This window comes from Pipistrellus hanaki, assembly GCF_964339955.1.
Source record: "Pipistrellus hanaki genome assembly, chromosome: 6".
Classification (NCBI taxonomy): Eukaryota; Metazoa; Chordata; class Mammalia; order Chiroptera; family Vespertilionidae; genus Pipistrellus; species Pipistrellus hanaki.
Genome location: NC_140508.1, coordinates 15,169,692 through 15,190,562, shown reverse-complemented (window position 1 = coordinate 15,190,562; position 20,871 = coordinate 15,169,692). Strand labels below are relative to the sequence as shown.

Sequence of the window (20,871 nt, the reverse complement as noted above, 5' to 3'; positions counted from 1 at the left end):
GTATCTTGCTCTCTCTCTTCTTCTGGCACCCTCATAATTCTGATGTTGGTATGTTTGAGGTGGCTCCTTACACTATCTTCATATTTTTGGATTCTTTTTTCTTTTTGCTTTTCCGGTTGTGTTTTTTGCTTCTTTGTATTTCAAATCTTTGACTCGATTCTTGCAATCCTCTAGTCTGCTGTTCAGTCTCTGTATAGTAGTTTTTATTTCAGTCAGTGTATGATAGTGCATTTAATTTCTAGTTGGTCCTTTTTCATATCCTCGAGGGTCTCACTAAATTTATCGGCTTTTTCTAGAAAATTCTTGAAAAACCTTATAACTGGTTTTGAACTCTATATCCAGTCATTTGTTTTCCTCCATTTCTTTCGCTGTGATCTGTTTCTTTGTCTCCGCATTTTAGCTGCTTCCCTGAGTTGGTAGAGTAGCTTTGTGTGGTAGGTGTCCTATATGACCCAGTGGCTCAGCCTCCCCCAGTTACCTGAGGTGGGCACTTTTGTTGCACCCCTTTGTGGACCGTGTGAACAGCCTTGTTGTAATTAAGCCTTGATTGTTGTCAGTATCACTGGGAGGAATTGACCTCCAAACCAATTGTCTCTGAGGACCAGCTGTGTCTACGCTGGGAGAACTTCTGTTCTGGAGTTACCCTTATGGGAAAAGACTTGCAAAAGCTCTGTGCTCAGCTTGGATGGCGCAGCGTCTCAGGGCGCCGAGGAGCAGACAACCTTGGCTTCCCATCAGCCCTGCCCTAGGGAGGCCCCTGGGTCTCAGTGTCCCTCGGCAATCACTGCAAGCACCTCTGAGAGAAAGCCGCTCTAGAGTTTCACCGCTGCCAGACAGTCCAGTTTTTTCCTGAATGAGTCGTTTCCCAGAAACTCGCCCCGAACTAGATTTCAGCATAGTCAGGAGCTTCCATCTCCCTCCCACTTTAGAAAGCCAGCCGTGCACTCAGCCACCCATCCTCTCTGCATGCGTGTTTCCGTACCTCAGCCTTTTGCAGCTTCTCTGAGTCTCAATGTGCTTTCCTCTTTCCTTCTAGTTGTAGAATTTCCATTCAGCCAGCTTTCCTATAGTTCTGGATAGTGTTCGTTTTGTCTTTTAGTTGTAGTTTTGATATTGCTGTGCGAGGCAGCAGTTCAGGTGTTTACCTATGCCACCATCTTGGTTTGTCTCCTCTCTTCAAGACTTTATGACAGCCCTATCTGAGAGAGAACCACACTGCTTCTCTTACTCTTCAGTAATTTTTTTTAAATGTTTTTATTGATTTGAGAGAAAGGAAGGGAGATGAATAGAGAGATAGAAGCATCATTGAGAGAGAAATATCAATTAGCTGCCTCCTGCACACTCCCTACCAGGGATTGAGCCTGCAACCAGGGCATATATCCTGATTGGGAATCAAACCACTGACTTCTTGGTGCATGGGTCGATGCTCAACCACTTAGCCCCACGGGTCAGCCTCACTCCCCAGTCTTAAAAAAGGAAAAAGGAAAACTGACCAAGTAGAGATATGTAATTAGTTTAAAAATCGTTTAGGAAAAGCAATTGAGCCCAGGTTCAATTCCGGTCAAGGGCACATGCCCAGGTTGCAGATTTGATGGGGGCATGCAGGAGGCAAGCAATCAATGATTCTCTCTCAACATTGATGTTCCCATCTCTCTCTCCCTCTCCCTTCCTCTCTGAAACCAATAAAAATATATTCTTTAAAAAAAGAAGCTATAAAAATAAAAATGGCTATTAAATTTTCAATGTATTCGCTCTTCAGTCCTAAACAGTTATTTTGGGGCATGAGACAGCTATTCTCTCTTCCCAGACAGAAATATGTTTCAAAGGGGAAGGAATATTTTCAGTGTTTCAATCGTTCTAACAATAAAGTTTCTAAAGCACGTGGAGAAATTGATGCCAAATAATACTAATTATAAGCTTGCAATGGTATTTTAAAGTGCTTAGCAATGGTACTTTAAAGTGCTATGTTCCACTCGGAATAAGTGGATTTAATGACTGCATTCCCCATTATAGTTCAAACACAGAATATGCTTGTCAATCATTGCCCAGCTGCCAATTCTATCCTTCTTCACTCATTTTCATTTCCTTTGACTCCAATACTCTGTAACTTTATGTTAACCACTTTAGTCACACAAACTTCAATGGCCTACCTCATCAGTGAAAGAACTAACATTACCTTTCAGGCCAAGAATCAGGAGTTAAATCAAGGTATTGTTAGATGTCCCATCCACTAAAATCTACCGTCCTACTTCTGTTCATTGAATAATGTATCTTCTGAGGCTTTCTTTATCCTGTTTAGCACATATAAAGTTTCTTTTATAGCTGTCACGTTTCTACTTCCTTCAGACCCCTTTACTTCACCCATTCTACTCATGCTTTTTTGTCTTGTGTGAATAGTCAACGTTTAAGGTAATCAAGAAGACAATTAGCCGAAACCGGTTCGGCTCAGCGGTAGAGCATCGGTCTGCGGACTGAAAGGTCCCAGGTTCGATTCCGGTCAAGGGCATGTACATTGGTTGCGGGCACATCCCCAGTAGGAGGTGTGCAAGAGGCAGCTGGTCGATGTCTCTCTCTCATCGACATTTCTAGCTCTCTATCTCTCTCCCTTCCTCTCTGTAAAAAAATCAATAAAATATATATTTTTTAAAAAGAAGACAATTAGATGAACTATTACAAATGATCACAAAAGAAATGAAAACTAGAGGAGAATTACATGACAAAAACAATTTTTAAAAAAACAACTATAGCCCTGACCAGTTTGGCTCAGTGGATAGAGCATCGGCCTGTGGACTAAAAGGTCCCAGGTTCGATTTCAGTCAAGGGCATGTACCTTGGTTGTGGGCACATACCCAGTAGAGGGTGTGCAGGAGGCAGCTGATTTCTCTCTCATCAATGTTTCTATCTCTCTCCCTTCCTCTCTGTAAAAAATAAATAAATAAATAAAAAATAAAAAATCAATAAAATACGGTACATATTTTTTTAAAAAGCACTATAGTATTATGATAATAAATGTAGAAAGGAAGATAGCTGGCAAAAACTCACTATGAAAGAGACCATTACAGATATAAATGGTTTCTCTGGTAAAGTGCTGCCAGTCCTTTCTAATGGGCCCCTGGGTCATCAGCAGAGGATGGCCTCACTATGTCCATAGTCAATGGTGTTGCCAACATGTCCTGATCTGCCAAGATTAGCACTTAAAATCCTGCATCCTTGGAAGTATGAGTCCGGGGAAAACCAGGATGGTTACAGTCAAAACTCTATTATATTCCCCACCTTTCCACTGAGCCCAGAAGTCAGATATTACCAGAAAGTCTTCTCATCGAATTGTCTTTTTAGAGCCCAAACAGTCCTCTCTGCTATAGCTCTCCCTCCAAAGGTGTTCCTCTTATTATCATCAGAAAATAAATTCAGTTTATCCCTGGCCAAACCTGTCCCTGTTCAGTACATGCCACGCCCCTTGGCACACCAATAAATATGTCCATTATTTCTCGAAACCTATAAATCAATCAGTTCCACAGCTTTGAGCTTGGCCTGTACAGAGCCGTATGAATACCAAAATACTCAAAGCTATGAGACTTGGGCCCCAAAATTAAAAACGCAAGTTTATTGTATATTAAAAACAGATGTCTGAGGATCATGCTTCAGTTGTTAAGCTAACAAAACACAGCATTATGCTGAAACCGGTTTGGCTCAGTGAGAGCGTCGGTCTGCGGACTGAAGGTCCCAGGTTCGATTCCTGTCAAGGGCATGTACTTGGTGCGGGCATGTACCTTGGTTGCAGGCACATCCCCAGTAGGGGGTGTGCAAGAGGCAGCTGATCGATGATTCTCTCTCATCGATGTTTCTAACTCTCTGTCCCTCTCTCTTCCTCTCTGTAAAAAATCAATAAAATATATATTTTTTTAAAAAAACAGCATTACTTAAATTCTAGAAGGTTGAGAGAAGCTGCAAAGGTAAAAAAATATATATATATATGACATTTCTTGAATCAGGCATCCACAACTACAGTTTCCTAGGCTTCTGGGTCCGTATCAGGGGGAAATCTGCAAAGCTGAATTCTCACAAAAATTGCCAAACGACGATGTCCCTTCTGAGCGCTGCTCTGTCCGGGGAGCCTCGGTGAGGACTGGCCGCCGGCGAGAAGGGCCAGGTGCAGAGGGCAGCCCTCATGGGACGGGATCTCCAGCGGCGACCTGACATCTAGTCGGACCTCCCTTCGGTCATATAATTCTCCTCTGTTTTTCGTTACCTAATTGTCTTCTTGATTAGCTTAAATGTTGACTATTCATCACAAGACAAAAAAGCACTGAGTAGAATGGGTGAAGTAAAGGGGTCTGAAGGAAGTAGAAACGTGACAGCTATAAAAGAAACTTTAATATGGGCTAAACAGGATAAAGAGCGCCTCAGAAGGTACATTATCCAATGAACAGTGCGAGCGCGGGGCCGGGAGGACGCCGGGCAGCGGCGGGAGGCTTCCCCGGGACCGGGTGAGCCAGCGGGAAGGTGAGCCAGAGGGAGGGAGCGGGAGGGGAAGGCGAGGAGAAACCACCGCTCTGGAAGCGGGGCCGGAGAGGTAGGTGCGGGGCGGGGCGGCCTCGAACCCGGAGCCCGGAACACCGCGGTGACAGAGCGCAGAGGGGCCCCCAAAGCCTCCAGGACCGGACCCGGCAGGGGCGTCCGCTGGGACGGAGCCTGTCTCCTCCCCGTGAAACGAGCTGTGCCGAGGGGAGGAGGACGCGGGCGCACGCCGCGCGCGCGGTGGCAGCGCATTCACCCTGCCGCTGTCACGGCCGCCGTCACGCAGGGGGGCCGGGCCTACCTGCCGTCCGGGGCCTCTGGAGTCTGGCTGTCGTCCGTGACGACGGGCGGCCGCGGCGGCCGGCGCTGCCGGAGCCCCGCCGCCTCGCTCATTTTGGAACTGTCAACGCCGCCCGACCGCCGGCGCCGAAACGGACAAACGCCCAGAGCCGGCTCCGAGGGCGGCCGCGCCCCGCCCCTTCCTGGCCCTGGCGCCCGAGCCGCGCCCTCTGGCCCCGCCCCTTCCTGCCTCCCGGCTGTCACTCAGAGGGCCTTCCTAGGCGGCCCACGTGCCCGCTACTCGCCTCCTGGGGTTTGCAGTCCAGAGGGAGCGCCTTGGCCTCGGGCTTCTGCAGTCCAAATGCCCGCCGCCCGGTGCAGCCCCTGCGCTGCCTGCTTTCATTTCATTTCATTTCATTTCATTTCATTTCATTTCATTTCATCTCATTTCATTTTTCTGATGGTGAATGACAATAATTGTTGTGCACGTGGGCAGGGAGGTGTTGGTGGTTTGTGCTGGTAAAGAGGCTGGTGCAGCTGATTGGGTGTCAAAGTCGGGGCTTCCTACAGGCAGCGTAAAAAGTAAGTTCATATTTTTGGAGATGGTAGAGGCACCTCTCACAGACACCTGAGTCACTGGGAGAGGGCTGTCCTCAATCTCAATTCTTGTCCTCTCACATAAATGAATTTAAATGAGAAAACGCCAGATGATTGCGATGTGGTGAAGCCAATTTCAGTAAAACGAGAAAATTTATTACAGAAGCAAGCAAATCTAGACTTCTGGTTTATAAAGTGCAGGTGGGCTCTCAGCTAATTGGAAGAGCAGTTGGGTGGGTGGCCCGGAGCGTTATAAACCTTCCTGTCTATAGGTTTCAGAGAATCCCTCTTGTAACGAAGCGAGTCCCCAAGAGATGAACCACCAGAGCCAATTTGATTTAAGCATGCAAGAGTTTATTACAGATTTGAATCCAGGCTCAAACCTTGGCTGACGCAGCAGCCGGCAAACACCCAGGCAAGAGCCTGGATGGAGGGGCAGTCCCTCCTCTTATACCTTTTTTTTCCCCACCCCTCCCACGTTGGTTTGTCACTCCCTGATTGGCCCTTCAGGACAAAGACCTGGCCGTCCTTAGCTATTTCTCAGGTAGTTTACACAACCTGGCCTGTTTTGCCTCAAGCAGAATGTCTATTCTGACTCCAAACAGGAGTGCAGGATGCTGCTGTTTTGATGATGCCAATCTCCTAGCCAGATCTGGAGGGAGGTCTGCAGGTCTTACTACAAAGGAATTCCAGGCACTGAGTTATGACTGACTCTATTTTTTTTTTTTTAACTTTTCCCCCCTGGCCTGGTCTGTCTCCAGAGTTCTTATCTCTTGGGCAGGCTAGGCCGACTGTCATACCTCTGCTGAATATTTTGGTACACATTTAATTCTCAAGGTCCCTTTTTACTTTCTTAGGGCTTTCCCAGAATTCATGAGAAGCACCTGGCACTTTTATCCTGCCAAGCCTGGAAACTGCTGCTGGCTTTTCTGCTTAGGGAGTAAAACTGCCCTTTTTCCTCTCCCCTTTCCCCTCCTTTTCTGAAGTCTCTGACTAGAGAGGCTTTCAACCATTAGCTCTCACGTGTCCTTGGTTTGGGTAACAAGCCAGCTGCAAATTGCCCACAGTGGTTGGCCTTGTTTTAACTTTCCTGCCTCGGTTTCCCTATTCTTCCTATCCTGAAATTTCCCTAGCTTTTCACTGCCCTGTAACAGAGATACAGCAGGGCAACAGCCCTCACCTAAAAATTATACTTTGTCTGAACAGATCTGGTTAAGGGTAAAATAGACTGGAAAATGTCCATATGGTGAAAGCCACATGTTGAGCATTAAAATCTTTTTGTGATGATCACAACAGACATTTGATAAAGTTTATGAAAGAGATAAGAAAAAAATTCTAAATTAAATTACAGCAGGAGAGTGGAAGAGACAGAACTGCTAGTCTGTGAATGGATGCTGACCAGTTAGCAAAAACACTTCTCACATTCCTGTTTTGCCTGTTGGAATTGCAGATTAAATTCCAGGGGGCTATTTCCACAGGTTATTTTAGCCAGGCACCAATAAGAAACATAAGAAATGTTCAAATGTATAGAAATTTTTATGAGTTTATTTGAGCCAAACTGAGGACAGTTGCTGGGGAGCAAAACCTCAACAGACTTGAGAAAATGCTCCAGAAAAAAAAAAAAAAGGTAGTTTTGCACCTTACTTTATGCATTACAATCAAAAGAAAAGATGTAAGTGGGTTACATGAAATCCACTGGTGATAGGTTAGGGAGAATGGGTGGGGGAACCTCTGAGATTGGATAAAAAGTAAAATGATAGACACATACTTCTTTTACTTAGGTGGGTGCAGGGTAGTCAACAGTCAACAATTAGCATAACCGTACAATGAGGGGATTTCTGGTCTCTACTCTGCAGGTTCAGTGACAGTGCTTTGAGGGGTCCAGCAAAAGGAAAATTACTTTGTTATTGCAAAGGCATATTGATCAGGTATGCTACCCTAGATGCAAAGAGACAATAGGCAGTTAAGGTGAAGATTGACCTTTGTAAGAGAAAAATATTGCCTTATGACATGACTACCACCATGAACCTCTTTTAGTTAAAAAGTTTTCATTTCAGCCCTGCTAAGTTTAGCTCAGTGGATAGCGCATTGGCCTGTGGACTGAAGGGTCCCAGTTTCGATTCCAGTCAAGGGCATGTACCTTGGTTGCAGGCACATCGATGTTCCTAACTCTCTATCTCTCTCCCTTCCTCTCTGTAAAATCAGTAAAATATACTTTTTTTAAAAGAAAGTTTTCCTTTCAGACCATCCTGTGTGGTTACTGTAGGTCTCTGAGTTTGTAAAACTGACACGCAGGCCTCCCCTGAGCTTGTCAGGTGTAGTATTTGGCCCCTTTTTTTCATTCATACATCTAACTCCAGGAGTCCCACTTGTTTCCGGGAGGGCTTTTCAGACTGCTACCCCCAGCCAGTCTACAAGAGCAGACATTTCTTTTTTAATATATTTTATTGATTTTTTACAGAGAGGAAGGGAGATAGAGAGCTAGAAACGTCGATGAGAGAGAAACATCAGCCAGCTGCCTCTTGCACACCCCCTACCGGGGATGTGCCCGCAACCAAGGTACATGCCCTTGACTGGAATCGAACCCGGGACCTTTCAGTCCGCAGGCCGACACTCCAAACCGGCTTTGGCAAGAGCAGACATTTCTTTATTCCATCTCTGCAACCATTCCAGGACTGGCCCGTTTCTCCTTCCTTCCCCAACTTCACTGCCTACAACTCATGTGAATTCTTTCCTATTACCACTTACTTCTCCCTTCCCCCTACTTGATGTATAAAATGCTTACAAAACTCTGGGACCTCCGGGATGCTGTCTTTTCTACTAGCCGTGCTGCTGGTAGTTATTAATAACAGGAAAGGAATAGAGAGAAGATAGATGCATGCCCAATAAAGTTCAAGGGACTAGCCAAGGTGCTTACTGCCAGTCACACCTGGGAACAGAGGTCATGGTGTTATTGGAGAAATTGGGGTAAACTCTTCCTCAGTAGGTGCTGGGGGTGGGGTCCTTATGATATCTTCAGAAAAAAAAAGATTTTCTGAGACTAGCCAGGGAGGATGAGTGATCTTTGCACAGAATTAAATCCGCATCTCTAATGTCCCGTTTCCCTTAGTCCAGTTACAGAAGAGGTGCAGCTGGGTTTTTGTAGAGCCGGAAGCAACGCCCGTGTCCAGAGTTTCCATTCCATGTGGCAGCCAGGTCCAGTTCAGCATCAAGTTGGCTGTAGTCCATTAGTCCAATGTATGTGTGTGGAGGTGAGGGGGAGGGGAATGGGGGGACCACATGGCTCATGGCCACTTGGGAGAATGCCAGGAAGCATGGGCAAGAGAGCCCTACAAGCCAGGAGTCAAGCACAAGGCCCCAAGAGCATAAGAGAAAGCCTTAGGGCAAACACCTTTGTTTAGGGGATTAAATATCCCAAATTTCACATCCTTGCAGTGACCATTCTGGCCAATGACCTATTCCAGGTGGGACTGACAGGCAAGTGCCTTCCCAAGGTCACCCCAACTTTACTGGGCATGTGTCTGTTCTTCTCCCTGTCCAGGCCCTTCCCCAGGGATCTGTGGGGAATGTACTATGGTTCCCTGGGGAGTGTAAAACTTTAGCTTCCTGGTGAGGCTGCCTAAATGGCCTCTCCCTTCCTGTTATTAATAAACTAGAGGCCTGTTGTACTATAATCGTGCAAGAATAGGCCTTCTGCCCTAACCGGTTTGGCTCAGTGGATAGAGCATCTGCCTGAGGACTCAAGGGTCCCAGGTTTGATTCTGGTCAAGGGCATGTACCTTGGTTGTGGGCACATCCCCAGTAGGGAGTGTGCAGGAGGCAACTGATCGATGTTTCTCTCTCATCATTATTTCTAACTTTTTATCCCTCTCCCTTCCTCTCTGAAAAATATCAATAAAATATATATTTTTTTGAAAATAAAGGAATAGGCCTTCCTTTCCCTGGCTTCACTCCTGGCCGCCCAGGATCCTGCAAGACCCCACTCCCAGCCAGAACTCCGCTCCTACAGTTCTCTCCACTCTCCCCCTCATAGCAGGTATCCGGCCCCATCTGACTGCTCCCAGCCTGTGTATGTAAATTAACTCGCCATCTTTGTCATATTAATTTGCATGTTCACTCCTGATTGGTTGTGGGCATAGAGGAGGTACAGTCAATTTACATGTTTGTCTATAATTAGGTAAGATAGGTTAATTACAACAGTATCAGTTGGCCAAAATGGGCGTGGCCACTGCAAACGCAAGATTTGGGATATTTAATCCCCTGAACAAAGAAACTCACTCTGTTATTCTCTTGTGCTCCTGAGCTTTCAGGACCTTTGTTACCCTTGTGGCTTGGGGCACACCCTCCTGAATTCTCCTATGTGGCCTATGGCCATGTGGACCCTTACACCAGTGGTTGGCAAACTCATTAGTCAACAGAGCGGCAAACGGCCACAGTTTGCCGACTACTGCCCTATACACAATGGATTAGTGGGCTACAACTGGTTGATGGTGTACTGGACCCAGCTTCAGCATGGAAAGGAAACTAGACTCTGGCTCTACTTCTAGCTTCCTGGAGGGATGTAATTCCACAGAAATAAAGCTTTCTACCATATCTCATCCTCCCACAGGGGCCTCCAGAAATGCCTATTCCATCAGTATCCCAAGAACCCCACTTCCACTGCTAACCCCGTTGGTTTAGATTTCTTGCCCCAAGACCTATCTTTTGGCTAGCACTTTTGGCTCAGTAAAACCTTACTTACAAAAAGACTTTCAGCTGTGGTGTAACACGGTATAGAATATTTAAAACAACAACTCACATTTAATTAGCTAACTAGCCAAGAATTAAAAATGAGAATATACTAACAAAAAACTGACAGCCCAGGCCTTTCAGCTAGTGACCAGGGTCAGAGGAATTTGGGGCCATGGAGCTGCTAAGCAGAGCCGGGTCCTTCTCGAGAGTTTATTCCCTCAAAGTTGCTCCCAAAGTGAAAGTCACGACTGCCCCTGCAGGAGCGCCTGTACTTCCTCAGGACCTTGAGTTTACCAAATTACCAAATGGTTTGGTGATTGCGTCTCTGGAAAACTATGCTCCTGCATCAAGAATTGATTTGTTCATTAAAGCTGGCAGTAGGTACGAGGACTTTATTTTTTTTAATATATTTTATTAATTTTTACAGAGAGGAAGGGAGAGAGATAGAGAGCCAGAAACATCGATGAGAGAGAAACATCAACCAGCTGCCTCTTGCACACCCCCTACCGGGGATGTGCCTGCAACCAATGTACATGCCCCTGACCGGAATCAAACCTAGGACCTTTCAGTCTGCAGACCGACTCTCTACCACTGAGCCAAACCGGTTTCGGCAGGTACGAGGACTTTAACCATGAGGAACCTCTCGTTTCCTTCATCTTGCACCTAGTCTGACTACAAAAGGTCATCTTTTAAGATAACTCATGGAATTGAAGCCGTTGGTGGTAAATTAAGTGTGACTTCCACAAGAGAAAACATGGCCTACACTGTGGAATGCCTGCGGGATGACATGGAAATTCTAATGGAGTTCCTGCTCCATGTCACACAGCACCTTAATTTCACTGTTGGGAGGTGGCTGCACTTCACTCTCAGCTGGGAGGACTGACAAAGCTGTGACTCTTCAGAATCCACGGGCTCATATCATTGAAAGTCTGCATGCTGCAGCTTACCAAAATGCCTTGACTAAATCACTTTTCCAATCCCATAATTATAGGTGAATAACATCACTATGTTCAGAACCATTTTACAAGTGCAAGAATGGCTTTGGTTGGACTTGGTGTGAGTCATCCTGTTCTGAAGCAAGTTGCTGAAGGGCTTCTAAACACGAGGGGTGGGCTTGGTTTATCAGGTGCAAAGGCCAGATTCTGTGGAGGTGAAATTTGAGAGCAGAATGGAGAAAGTCTTGTTCGTGCAGCCTTTTTAGCAGAGCGTGCTGCCACGGGAAGTGCAGAAGCAAATGCATTTAGTGTTTTCCAGCATGTCCTTGGCGCCGGACCACATGACAAGCGGGGCAGCCACCAGCTCTCTGCACCAAGCTGTTACCAAGGGGATGCACCAGCCATTTAACGTTTCTGCTTTTAATGCCAGCTACTCAGATTATTTTATACTATCTCGCAGGCTACAGCTGCTGGAGATGTTATCAAGGCTGCCTACAACCAAGTCAAAGCAATTGCTCAAGGAAACCTTACCAGCACAGATGTCCATGCTGCCAAGAACAAGCTGGAAGCTGGGTACCTAATGTCAGTGGAATCTTCTGAAGGCTTCCTGGGTGAAGTCGAATCTCAGGCTCTCGTTGCTGGCTCCTACGTGCCACCATCCACAGGCCTTCAGCAGATTAGCTCAGTAGCAGACGCTGATGTCATAAATGCCGCAAAGAAGTTTGTTTCTGGCTGGAAGTCAGTGGCAGCAAGTGGGAATTTGGGGGATATGCCTTTTGTTGATGAGCTGTAAACCTGAGACACATTGTGGGAAAGAGCTGGACATCTTCTCAACCGAGAGCAGCAAAGGCACGAAAGTTCCACCTCCTAATCATATAACGCTTGTCTTGGTTTTCAATGAGGTGAGATATCTTTTTTTTTTTTTAATATATTTTATTGATATTTCACAGAGAGGAAGGGAGAGAGATAGAGAGCTAGAAACGTCGATGAGAGAGAAACATCGACCAGCTGCCTCCTGCACACCCCCTACTGGGGATGTGCCCGCAACCAATGTACATGCCCTTGACCAGAATCGAACCTGGGACCTTTCAGTCCGCAGACTGACGCTCTACCACTGAGCCAAACCAGTTTCGGCAGGTGAGATATCTTAAAAAGTATACATGCAAGCAATTGCTCCCTGCTCACCTAAAGTCAATAAAATTTTCTAGATATAATAGTTTCATATGTAAGCATGTTACAGGCAACAGGAGCCCCCTTTTCACCGGCCTCAACTACAGGAGTATAGCAGATCCTGATGGCTGGCCAGGCCTGCAACATCCTATCCTGAGAAATAAAATCTGCCGAGAGCAAAACAAAACACCAGACACTGACACACATGAAAGAGAGTATCCAAAGCACCCAAGAGCTGGAATGTGAAATTGCACCTCACCAAAATCCCTTATTCCCTCTTTCCATGATCCCTCTATACAGGCCCTTTGCCTACCCTGAGATGTTAAGATGGTTGTTAAGGCCTGAGCCTGCCATCTACTCAGGAAGTCAGCACCCAAATAAATCACTTTCCTCCTAGGAGTACCTGTGTCTTGTGTCTGGCTTCATGTGGCAGGCAAAAGAACCTGAGGATCACGTGGGCCAATTTCAGTAGATGTTAAAATTTTTCAGTTAGCATATCAAAAGGTTACCCTTGGAATGATAAGAGCAGGGTGTATATAACAACAAAGTGTAAAAAGCATGACACAATCATCAGTTTGTTCATTAATGCTATTTTAATGAGCCAGTGCTGAGTGCTGGAAGATGATGGTGAGCAAACCACAGACAAACTTGTTCACTTATGGGTATTTAAGAGAGAGACAACTTTAATCAGCTTACCATAATACATTTAAATTTTCAAATATATTTTTATTGATTTCAGAGAGGAAGGAAGAGGGAGAGAGAGAAACATCAATGATGACAGAGAATCATTGATTGGCTGCCTCCTGCACACCTCAAATTAGGGTTCAAGCCCACAACCTAGGCATGTGCCCTAACCTGGAATCAAACTGTGACCTCCTGGTTCATAGGTCAATATTCAACCACTGAGCCACGCGCCAGCTGAGCTAAATTTTTAAATGTAATAATTGCATTAAAGTGGAATAGGATGATCTTGTGATAACATTTGACAGATAAAAATGCTGAAAAATTAATAGGATTTGATGAAGGGAAAGAGAAGAGGATTTCCACGCAGAGGAAACCAAGTCCTGTTACTATATATCATCACTAGAAAAGGCATATACAAAATTAAATATTAAGAATTAATTTCCCCATTGCACTCAAAGGCTTTCCTGATGGAAATGTGCCTTTACCTTTCTTAGTGCTAGATGGCACTAGAATCCCACATAACTGTTCCATAAGAAAAGATAAAGAACTAGCATGAAGGAAGTAAAAAGTTCTACACATCCAGGTCTGTAGGGATCCCAGGTTAAAATTCAGACATTGGTCACATTTTACTACATTCCCTGCTAAATACAGCCAGTGTAGCTGTTATATCAGGGACACCTTTAACAGTGCTACATGATCTGGCCCTTCCTGTCTGTCTAGATTATTTTTCCTGCCCTGAATCCCATGATTCAGACATTCAGAATTGCTTGCTAATTCTAATTCTATGCCTCCCTGCCTTTGTCCGTATTACTCCTTCTCCCTGTGATAAAGCTTTCCTTCGCCTCCACTTCACCAAAACCATTTTTATTATTCAGGACCTACGTCAAGTATCTTTACTGAAAATCATTCCTAATTTCTCAAGCAGAATATTTCTTTGTTTCTAAGACACTTTGATCATGCCTGAATTAAAGGACTTTGTCCCCTGCATTGGAATTACTTATATCACATGCCCAGTGTTAAAGCCCTCCAACCAAAAGCAACCAGGAACATATCTGAAAAAAATATTACAATAATACTACTGCCCTAGTGCATGGATTTGTGCACATTGAAAGGAAATTAGTTAGAAGGTGGCCAGTGGGGCAGGACTGGGTGAGATGGGCCAGACCTGCCCTGGAGCCAACCTCCCACAGTCCCTATCCAGCTGGCTGCACCTGGGGTGGTGCCATGGCTCGAAGGGCATCTGCAGAGTGCGCTGGGTCCCTCCAGCAGGTGGGGTCCCTAGGCCTGGCCTGCAGGGATTGGGCTGAAACCGCCTCTCTGACATCTCCCCCGAGGAGTCCCGGAATGCAAGAGGGCGGTTCTCAGGTGACACACTCCTGAATCGGGCTCCCTCCTCTCTGGTCTGGGATGTGTCACCTGAGAACCAATGCTGTCAAGTCACCACAGCTCAGCAGCTCATGTGTTGAGCATCTTCCCCCTGGTGGTCATTGTGCATCACAGCTGACAGTCAGACAGTCGCTTAGCCTTTTATGTATATAGACTAGTGTACTGCATACTTACTGGTTAATAATACTATATTGCAAATTTGAAAGTTGCTATGATAATAAATATTAGTCTTTATCACAAAAAATAATCTGTAACTATATATGGTGATGGATGTTAACTGGATTTGTGATCCTCTCACAAATGTTGAATAATTTTGTTGTATACCTAACACTAATGTAATGTTATATGTCAATTATTCCCCAGTTTAAATATATATATATATATATATATATATATATATATATATATATATATATATATGTTTATTGAAGTTGCTGCAACAAAGAAAGGCACCAGTGGAGTTAGCCGAAACAGGTTTGGCTCAGTGGATAGAGCGTCAGCCTGCGGACTGAAGGGTCCCGGGTTCGATTCCAGTCAAGGGCATGTACCTTAGTTGCAGGCACATCCCCATTAGGGGGTGTGCAAGAGGCAGCTAGTTGATGACTCTCTCTCATGGATGTTTCCAACTCTCTATCCCTCTCTCTTCCTCTCTGTACAAAATCAATAAAATCAATAAAATAAAATAAAATAAAATTTTTTTAAAAAAAACAACAGTGGAGTTATGGAAGGACCTCTTGGAATATGAGAGCTGATGTAGTCACAGATGGCCTTGTCAGGGGTCAGTCAGAATTTGTAAACAAACAGAGTCACTGGAAGCAGATAGTCTGAATGAGCTAAATGAGTTAAATGATCTGAGCTTAGATCCCTATACTTTGCTTCTATCATTTTTTTCTTTGTGAGTCATGGTGAGGAACACTTTGATAGCTGTGCTTTGTTTCTCAACACTATTGACATTTGGGGCCAGATGATTTTTTGTTAGGGGTTGGGAGTGGGAGAGAAGCTGTCATGTGCATTGTAAGATGTATCTCACACTAATTAACAGTCTCTGTGCAACGTCCAGATTCCTGATCCGAGAATCTGATGTTCCCAACTTTAGTGAGGTGCCAGAGCCTGGCTGATTATCTGTGTTAGAAGACAGGATCCCATGGCCCACCATTCCATGGGAACCAGACTAGACCAGTGGTCATCAACCTTGTGGACCTCACGAACCACCAGTGGTCTGCGGACCACCGGTTGGCGACCACTGGGCTAGACAGTGTCAGCATGCATAAGGTAGAACTGTCACGTGGAATTATGTTGGTCCAGGTGAAAAGAAAGCAGGCAGGGGTAGAGGTGAGGACCATGAAGAGGCTAACAGGCCTCAATAGCCCTAACAAGGAAGATTCTTAAGCTCCACACAGACTGGAAAGGAAAAGGTCTTCAGCAGGAAAGACTTTCAGCAGTAATTTGCCATGGGCATGACAATCATGTTTGCTATCTCTGTTGAAAAGGGAACTCAGCTGTCCCTTGTTCCCAGGGACGCTCACACTGACATTTCAAGGTTAGCATGAGTCACTTATTACAGCCAGAAACCATTTCTTGAAAGCAACTAATCATTGCCCTTTGTCCTATTTCTGCTCTGCCTTTTTGAATAAACATATGCATAACTGTAAGCATTAAAGGTTTCCTTGATTCTCAGGAATGAAGGGATGTGTGGTTGGGTGAAGTGATGTCCTTTAGGGAAGGAATTGGCCACTGGTGTGTCTGTTCATTCAGAAGGCGGCTAGCAGAAGTTTGGATCTGCAGGAGCAGGAAGACTAGACAACTCGGGATTACCCAGTTAATGGCTCTTACCCAGAAAGTTTTACCCTGTTGCAAGAGAAGTTAGCAAACTGATTATTCCAATATGTTTTCTGAACTCCTTAGTACTTACTGGTTTGTTAATACTGTACTGGGACAGCCACAATCTAGCTTTCTTCCCTTTTCTACTTCTGGGTTTATTCAGAGTAGGATCTTGCCCTCTGCCTTTTCACCTCCTTAGGAACACCAAGCAGATTAGCACTTCCTCCTGCCCTTCCTGCTTCGTAGCCAGTTTGCTTCCTCTTAAGTCAACTATTCCACGAGGGCCATCCCAGTGGTTAGTTACTGTAACAGATGTGCTGTGACCTTCACAGTGGCAGTGACTGAACTCAAAGACATTACATCAAAGTAAAACTAAACATGTATACTGTGCAACCCTGGCAAAATACTTCAACTGGTCATCGTGATAAGACAGTACTTTGTACATTGGAATCATCTGGGAAACTTTAAACTATGATGATGTCAGCACCCTACCCCAGGAATTCTGATGCAATTAGTCTGGGGTGTGGCTTGGGCATCAGAAGCTTAAAGTGCTTCCAGGTACTTTTAAAAGCCAACGTTGAACATTGCTGCTTACAGAGGAAACAGGAACTAGGGAAGTCTATATAGCAGCCCAGTTTGTGGGAGGGATAGAATTTGAACCCAGTGTCCCTAAGATTGGAAACTTGGAGAATCGCCCCCAGCAACAACCTGAAGGACTGGCTGTCTACCCACAAGAAACATCTGGGAGATAGCTCTAGAACGAGAGAGGTGGGGGTGGGGAAGACTTAGGCAAAACCCCGATTATACAACCCTTTGTTGGACTGGGACCCTGAGGGTCTGTGACCTGGCAGTGGGAGTACAAATTTTGATGAGCCATGGGTAGAGGGTAACTTCCAACATGCTAGCAATGTTTCATGTCATGACCTTGGTGAGGGTTGCCTGGATTTTTGTTTTATGTTAATTTGTACATTTGGGGGTTTTTTGCACATATTTCTATTTGTTTGTTACACTTCATCAAAAAATAAAAGAAAAATATTATTGACTGCCTTGAAAGATCTATCTAGGTCACTTTTTTACATTGAAATAGAAAGAATTTCAATGTTGGGCTTGATCAGTGATCCCCAAAAGCTGGTCACCAGGGCCTAGCTAGCTGTGCAAAACAACTGGAAGTTATTAAAATCCCAGATCCCTAGACCCCCACCTCCCAAGAACTTAGCTGGCAATTCTCAGGGAATCACCTGGGCAGAGTGAATAGTATGAGCCAAGCTAATGGAAACTCAGATATAGTTGCCAGTCGGTTCTGTGACGGGGGCAGTCCCAGCATAGGAACAATGACCCCTGCGAGCACCCCTGTCTGGGAGAAAGCCACCCCTGAGTTCTTGCCCTGATGCCAGACAATCCAATTGTCTCAAGTTTCTCTCCAGCCACCGCCCCAGCACTGGAGCCCAGAGGAATCGAGTCTGAGTAAGTCCATGTGCCTGGGTCTCCATCAGCATCTGTGTCAACCAGCAGCAATCCCCACTGGTTTTGACATTCTGAAGTTACAGGGACTTCGCTTCCCAACCCTGGAACCCTAGGCTGGGGATCTGATGGGGGGCTGGGACCCCTTGCTCCTCATGGGAGGTCTCCACACCCACGATATCTCTCCATATTAAAAAAAACAACAACAACAAGATGCCACATATGGGTACCAGACCAACCCATTCTGTGCCTCTGCCCCTTCTACCAAGTCTCATGTACTTTCTTATTTACTTCTCTAGTTGTAGGACTTCCATTCAGCCAGATCTCAGTTGATTCTAAATGGTTGTTCTGTATTTTAGTTATAATTTTGATATGGTTGTGGGATGCGGTGAATACTGACATTTACCTACACTGCCATCTTGGTTCTTCCCAATTTTTGTTGTTGTTTTTTTATTATTATTTTAATCTGTTATATTTTTTATTTATTTATTTTTAGTCTCTACTTCATTTATTTCCATTCTGATCTTTATTATTTCCCTCCTCCTGCGTACTCCGGGTTTTTCTTGTTCTCTTTTTTATTCTTTTGTTGTAGGGTAAGATCATTTATTTGAGATTTTTCTTGTTTCTGGAAGTATGCCTGCAATGCTATCAACTTTCCCTTCTTGAGTGATACCACTGTGTGCCACAGATTTGGGGTTGCTGTGTGTTCTTTTTCATTTGTTTCCAGCAAGTTTTTTATTTCATTTTTTTTTTTATCTCAATGGTAACTCATATGATATTTAGCCTCTGTGTGTTTAAATGTTTTTGAGTATTTTTATTGTAGTTGGTTTCTAGTTTCATGCCATTGTGATCTTAAGATGTTTGACATGATTTCAATTTTCTTAAACTTTGTTAAGACTTATTTTGTCTCCTAACCTGTGGTCTATCTTTGAAAATGTTCCATAGACATTTGAGAAGAATGTATATTCTGCAGCTCTGGGATTAAATGCTCTGTAATATCAATTAAATCCATCTATCTAGTGGTTTAAGATCACTCTTTTCCTTGTCTGGACGATCAATCCAATGATGTCAGTGAGGTGTAAAATTCCACCACTATGACTATATTGCTGTCTCTCTTCTTTTAAATTCCTTCGAGAATTTTTAAATAGATTTCTGTGCTCCTATTTAGATGCAGATATGTTCACAAGGGTTATATCCTCTTGTTTAACCAACCCATTTAGTATAATACAGCGACCTTTTTTGTCTCTTTTATGGCCTTTGTTTTGAGTCTATTTTTTTCAGATATAAGTGTTAATACTCCAGCTTTTTTTTTTTTCTCATTTCCATTTACATGGAATATTTTTTCCATCCCTTCACTTTCATCCTGTGTGAATATTTTATTCTGAGGTGGGGCACTTGTAGACAGTATGTATATGGGTCATGCTTTTGTATCCAGGTACTCTATGCCTTTTGGTTGAAACATTTAATCCATTTACATTTAAGGTTATTATTGACTAGAGGCCCAGTGTACGAAATTCATACATGGGAGGGGGGTTGTCCCTCAGCCCAGCCTACACCCTCTCCAATCTGGAACCCCTCAAGGGATGTCCAACTCACAATCCATGACTGCTGGCTCCCAACTGCTCACCTGCCTACCTGCCTGATTGCCCCTAACTGCTTCTGCCTGCCAACCTGATCACCCCCTAACCACTCCCTGCCAGCCTAATCAATGCCTAGCTGCTCCCTTGCCAGTCCAATTGCCCCTAACTGCCCTCCCCTGCCTACCTGGTCACCCCTAACTACCCTTCCCTGATGGCCCAGTCACCCCTAACTGTCCTCCCTTGAAGGCCTGGTTGCCCCCAACTTCTCTCCCCTGCCAGCCTGGTCACTCCCAACTGCCCTCCCTTGAAGGTCTGGTCCCTCCCAACTACCTTCCCCTACAGGCCTGATTACCACAACTCCCCTCCCCTGCTGGCCATCTTGTGGTGGCCATCTTGTGTCCATATGTGTGTTGGAGTGATAGTCAATTTGCATATTGCCCTTTTATTAGATAGGATAGGCACTTATTTACTGGCGTTTTTATTCTTTAGTCCTATGTTCCTCTCTCTTTCCATTTCTTCTCCTTATAACATTCCCATTAGCCTTTTCTGCAATGCTGGTTTGGTGGTAATAAATTCCATTAGCCTTCTTAAAAATTCTGAGATGTTCTCTATTTCATCTTCAATTTTGAATGATAACCTTGCTGGATAAAGTAGTCTTGGTTTCAGATCCTTGCTTTTCATTATTTTAAATACTTATTCCATTCCCTTCCGACCTGTAAGGTTTCTGTTGAGAAATCAGCTGACAGCTTTATGGGGGCTTCCTTACAAGTGACCGTCTTTCTCTTACAGCCCTTTAGATCCTGTCTTTGTCTTTAATGTTAGCCATTTTAATTATGATATTTCCTGGTGTTGGTTTCTTTGTGTTCATCTTGATTGGGACTCTCTGTCCTCCCTGAATAATCAACCACTGGGGAAGGGACACACTGTGATCTTGGATAGAAGTCAAGGCCAAATTTTTCTCAAAAGTGAAGAGCAGGTATATGGGAGGCAGTCAAGTCTAAGGACCTTCATTAAGAAAATCACTCTGGCCCTGACTGGTTTGTCTCAGTGGATAGAGTGTCAGCCTATACAGACTCAAGGGTCCCAGGTTCGATTCCAGTCAAGGGCATGTACCTTGGTTGTGGGCATATACCCAGTAGGGGGTGTGCAGGAGGCAGCTGATCGGTGTTTCTCTCTCATCAATGTTTCTAACTCTCTATCCCTCTCTCTTCCTCTATGTAAAAAATCAGTAAAATATTCATTTTTTTAAAAAAAGAAAAACACTCTGGAACATTTCTAACCTACTAGCTATCATGAACCAGTTTTTACTGTATCCCTTCTCTGTATTTTGCATCTAGTATATTTACTTGTAGTTTGAGGGAACACCATATACCTCCAATTTTTACAGTCTGACCATGAGATGGGTTTCCATTCACTATGGCCCATTGGCTTCCCATTGGAAACCCTCTAGTGCTGTTCATTATTAATCTGATTCCTGCTAGTTGTGCAATTGGGAATTATAACTAAAGATTTACTCAGGAACCAGGCTGTAAGAACACAATGCTGTAAATTACAATTACCATCTAAAAATTCCAGAGGCCAGAAAGACAGTAAGTTTCACAAGCAAATCTTCTATGCCTTAGCAGCAGTTACAGAGGGCCATGTTTTTATAGCCACGTTAGCTTCCATTTGAATTAATATAATTAGTAGTTTTTGTTGGATTAGTGTGT

General features: G+C 44.5%; 1 protein-coding gene and 1 pseudogene across 2 annotated transcripts in view; one reads left to right on the top strand and one right to left on the bottom strand.

Annotated features, from left to right (window-relative positions):
- The window catches only part of APMAP (adipocyte plasma membrane associated protein), a 38,766-nt gene extending 33,756 nt beyond the window's left edge, over nucleotides 1-5,010 (bottom strand). The window contains exon 1 of the mRNA XM_084887109.1: nucleotides 4,820-5,010. Within this exon, the coding sequence (XP_084743235.1) occupies nucleotides 4,820-4,911 (92 nt within the window). The 5' untranslated portion in view covers nucleotides 4,912-5,010. The remainder of the gene's footprint in view (nucleotides 1-4,819) is intronic.
- A 5,285-nt stretch (nucleotides 5,011-10,295) lies between these two features.
- LOC311624208 (cytochrome b-c1 complex subunit 2, mitochondrial-like) lies at nucleotides 10,296-11,906 on the top strand (annotated as a pseudogene). The gene is made up of 2 exons: nucleotides 10,296-10,506; nucleotides 10,740-11,906. The product of its transcript is annotated as a cytochrome b-c1 complex subunit 2, mitochondrial-like (transcript).
- Nucleotides 11,907-20,871: the final 8,965 nt, after the last annotated feature.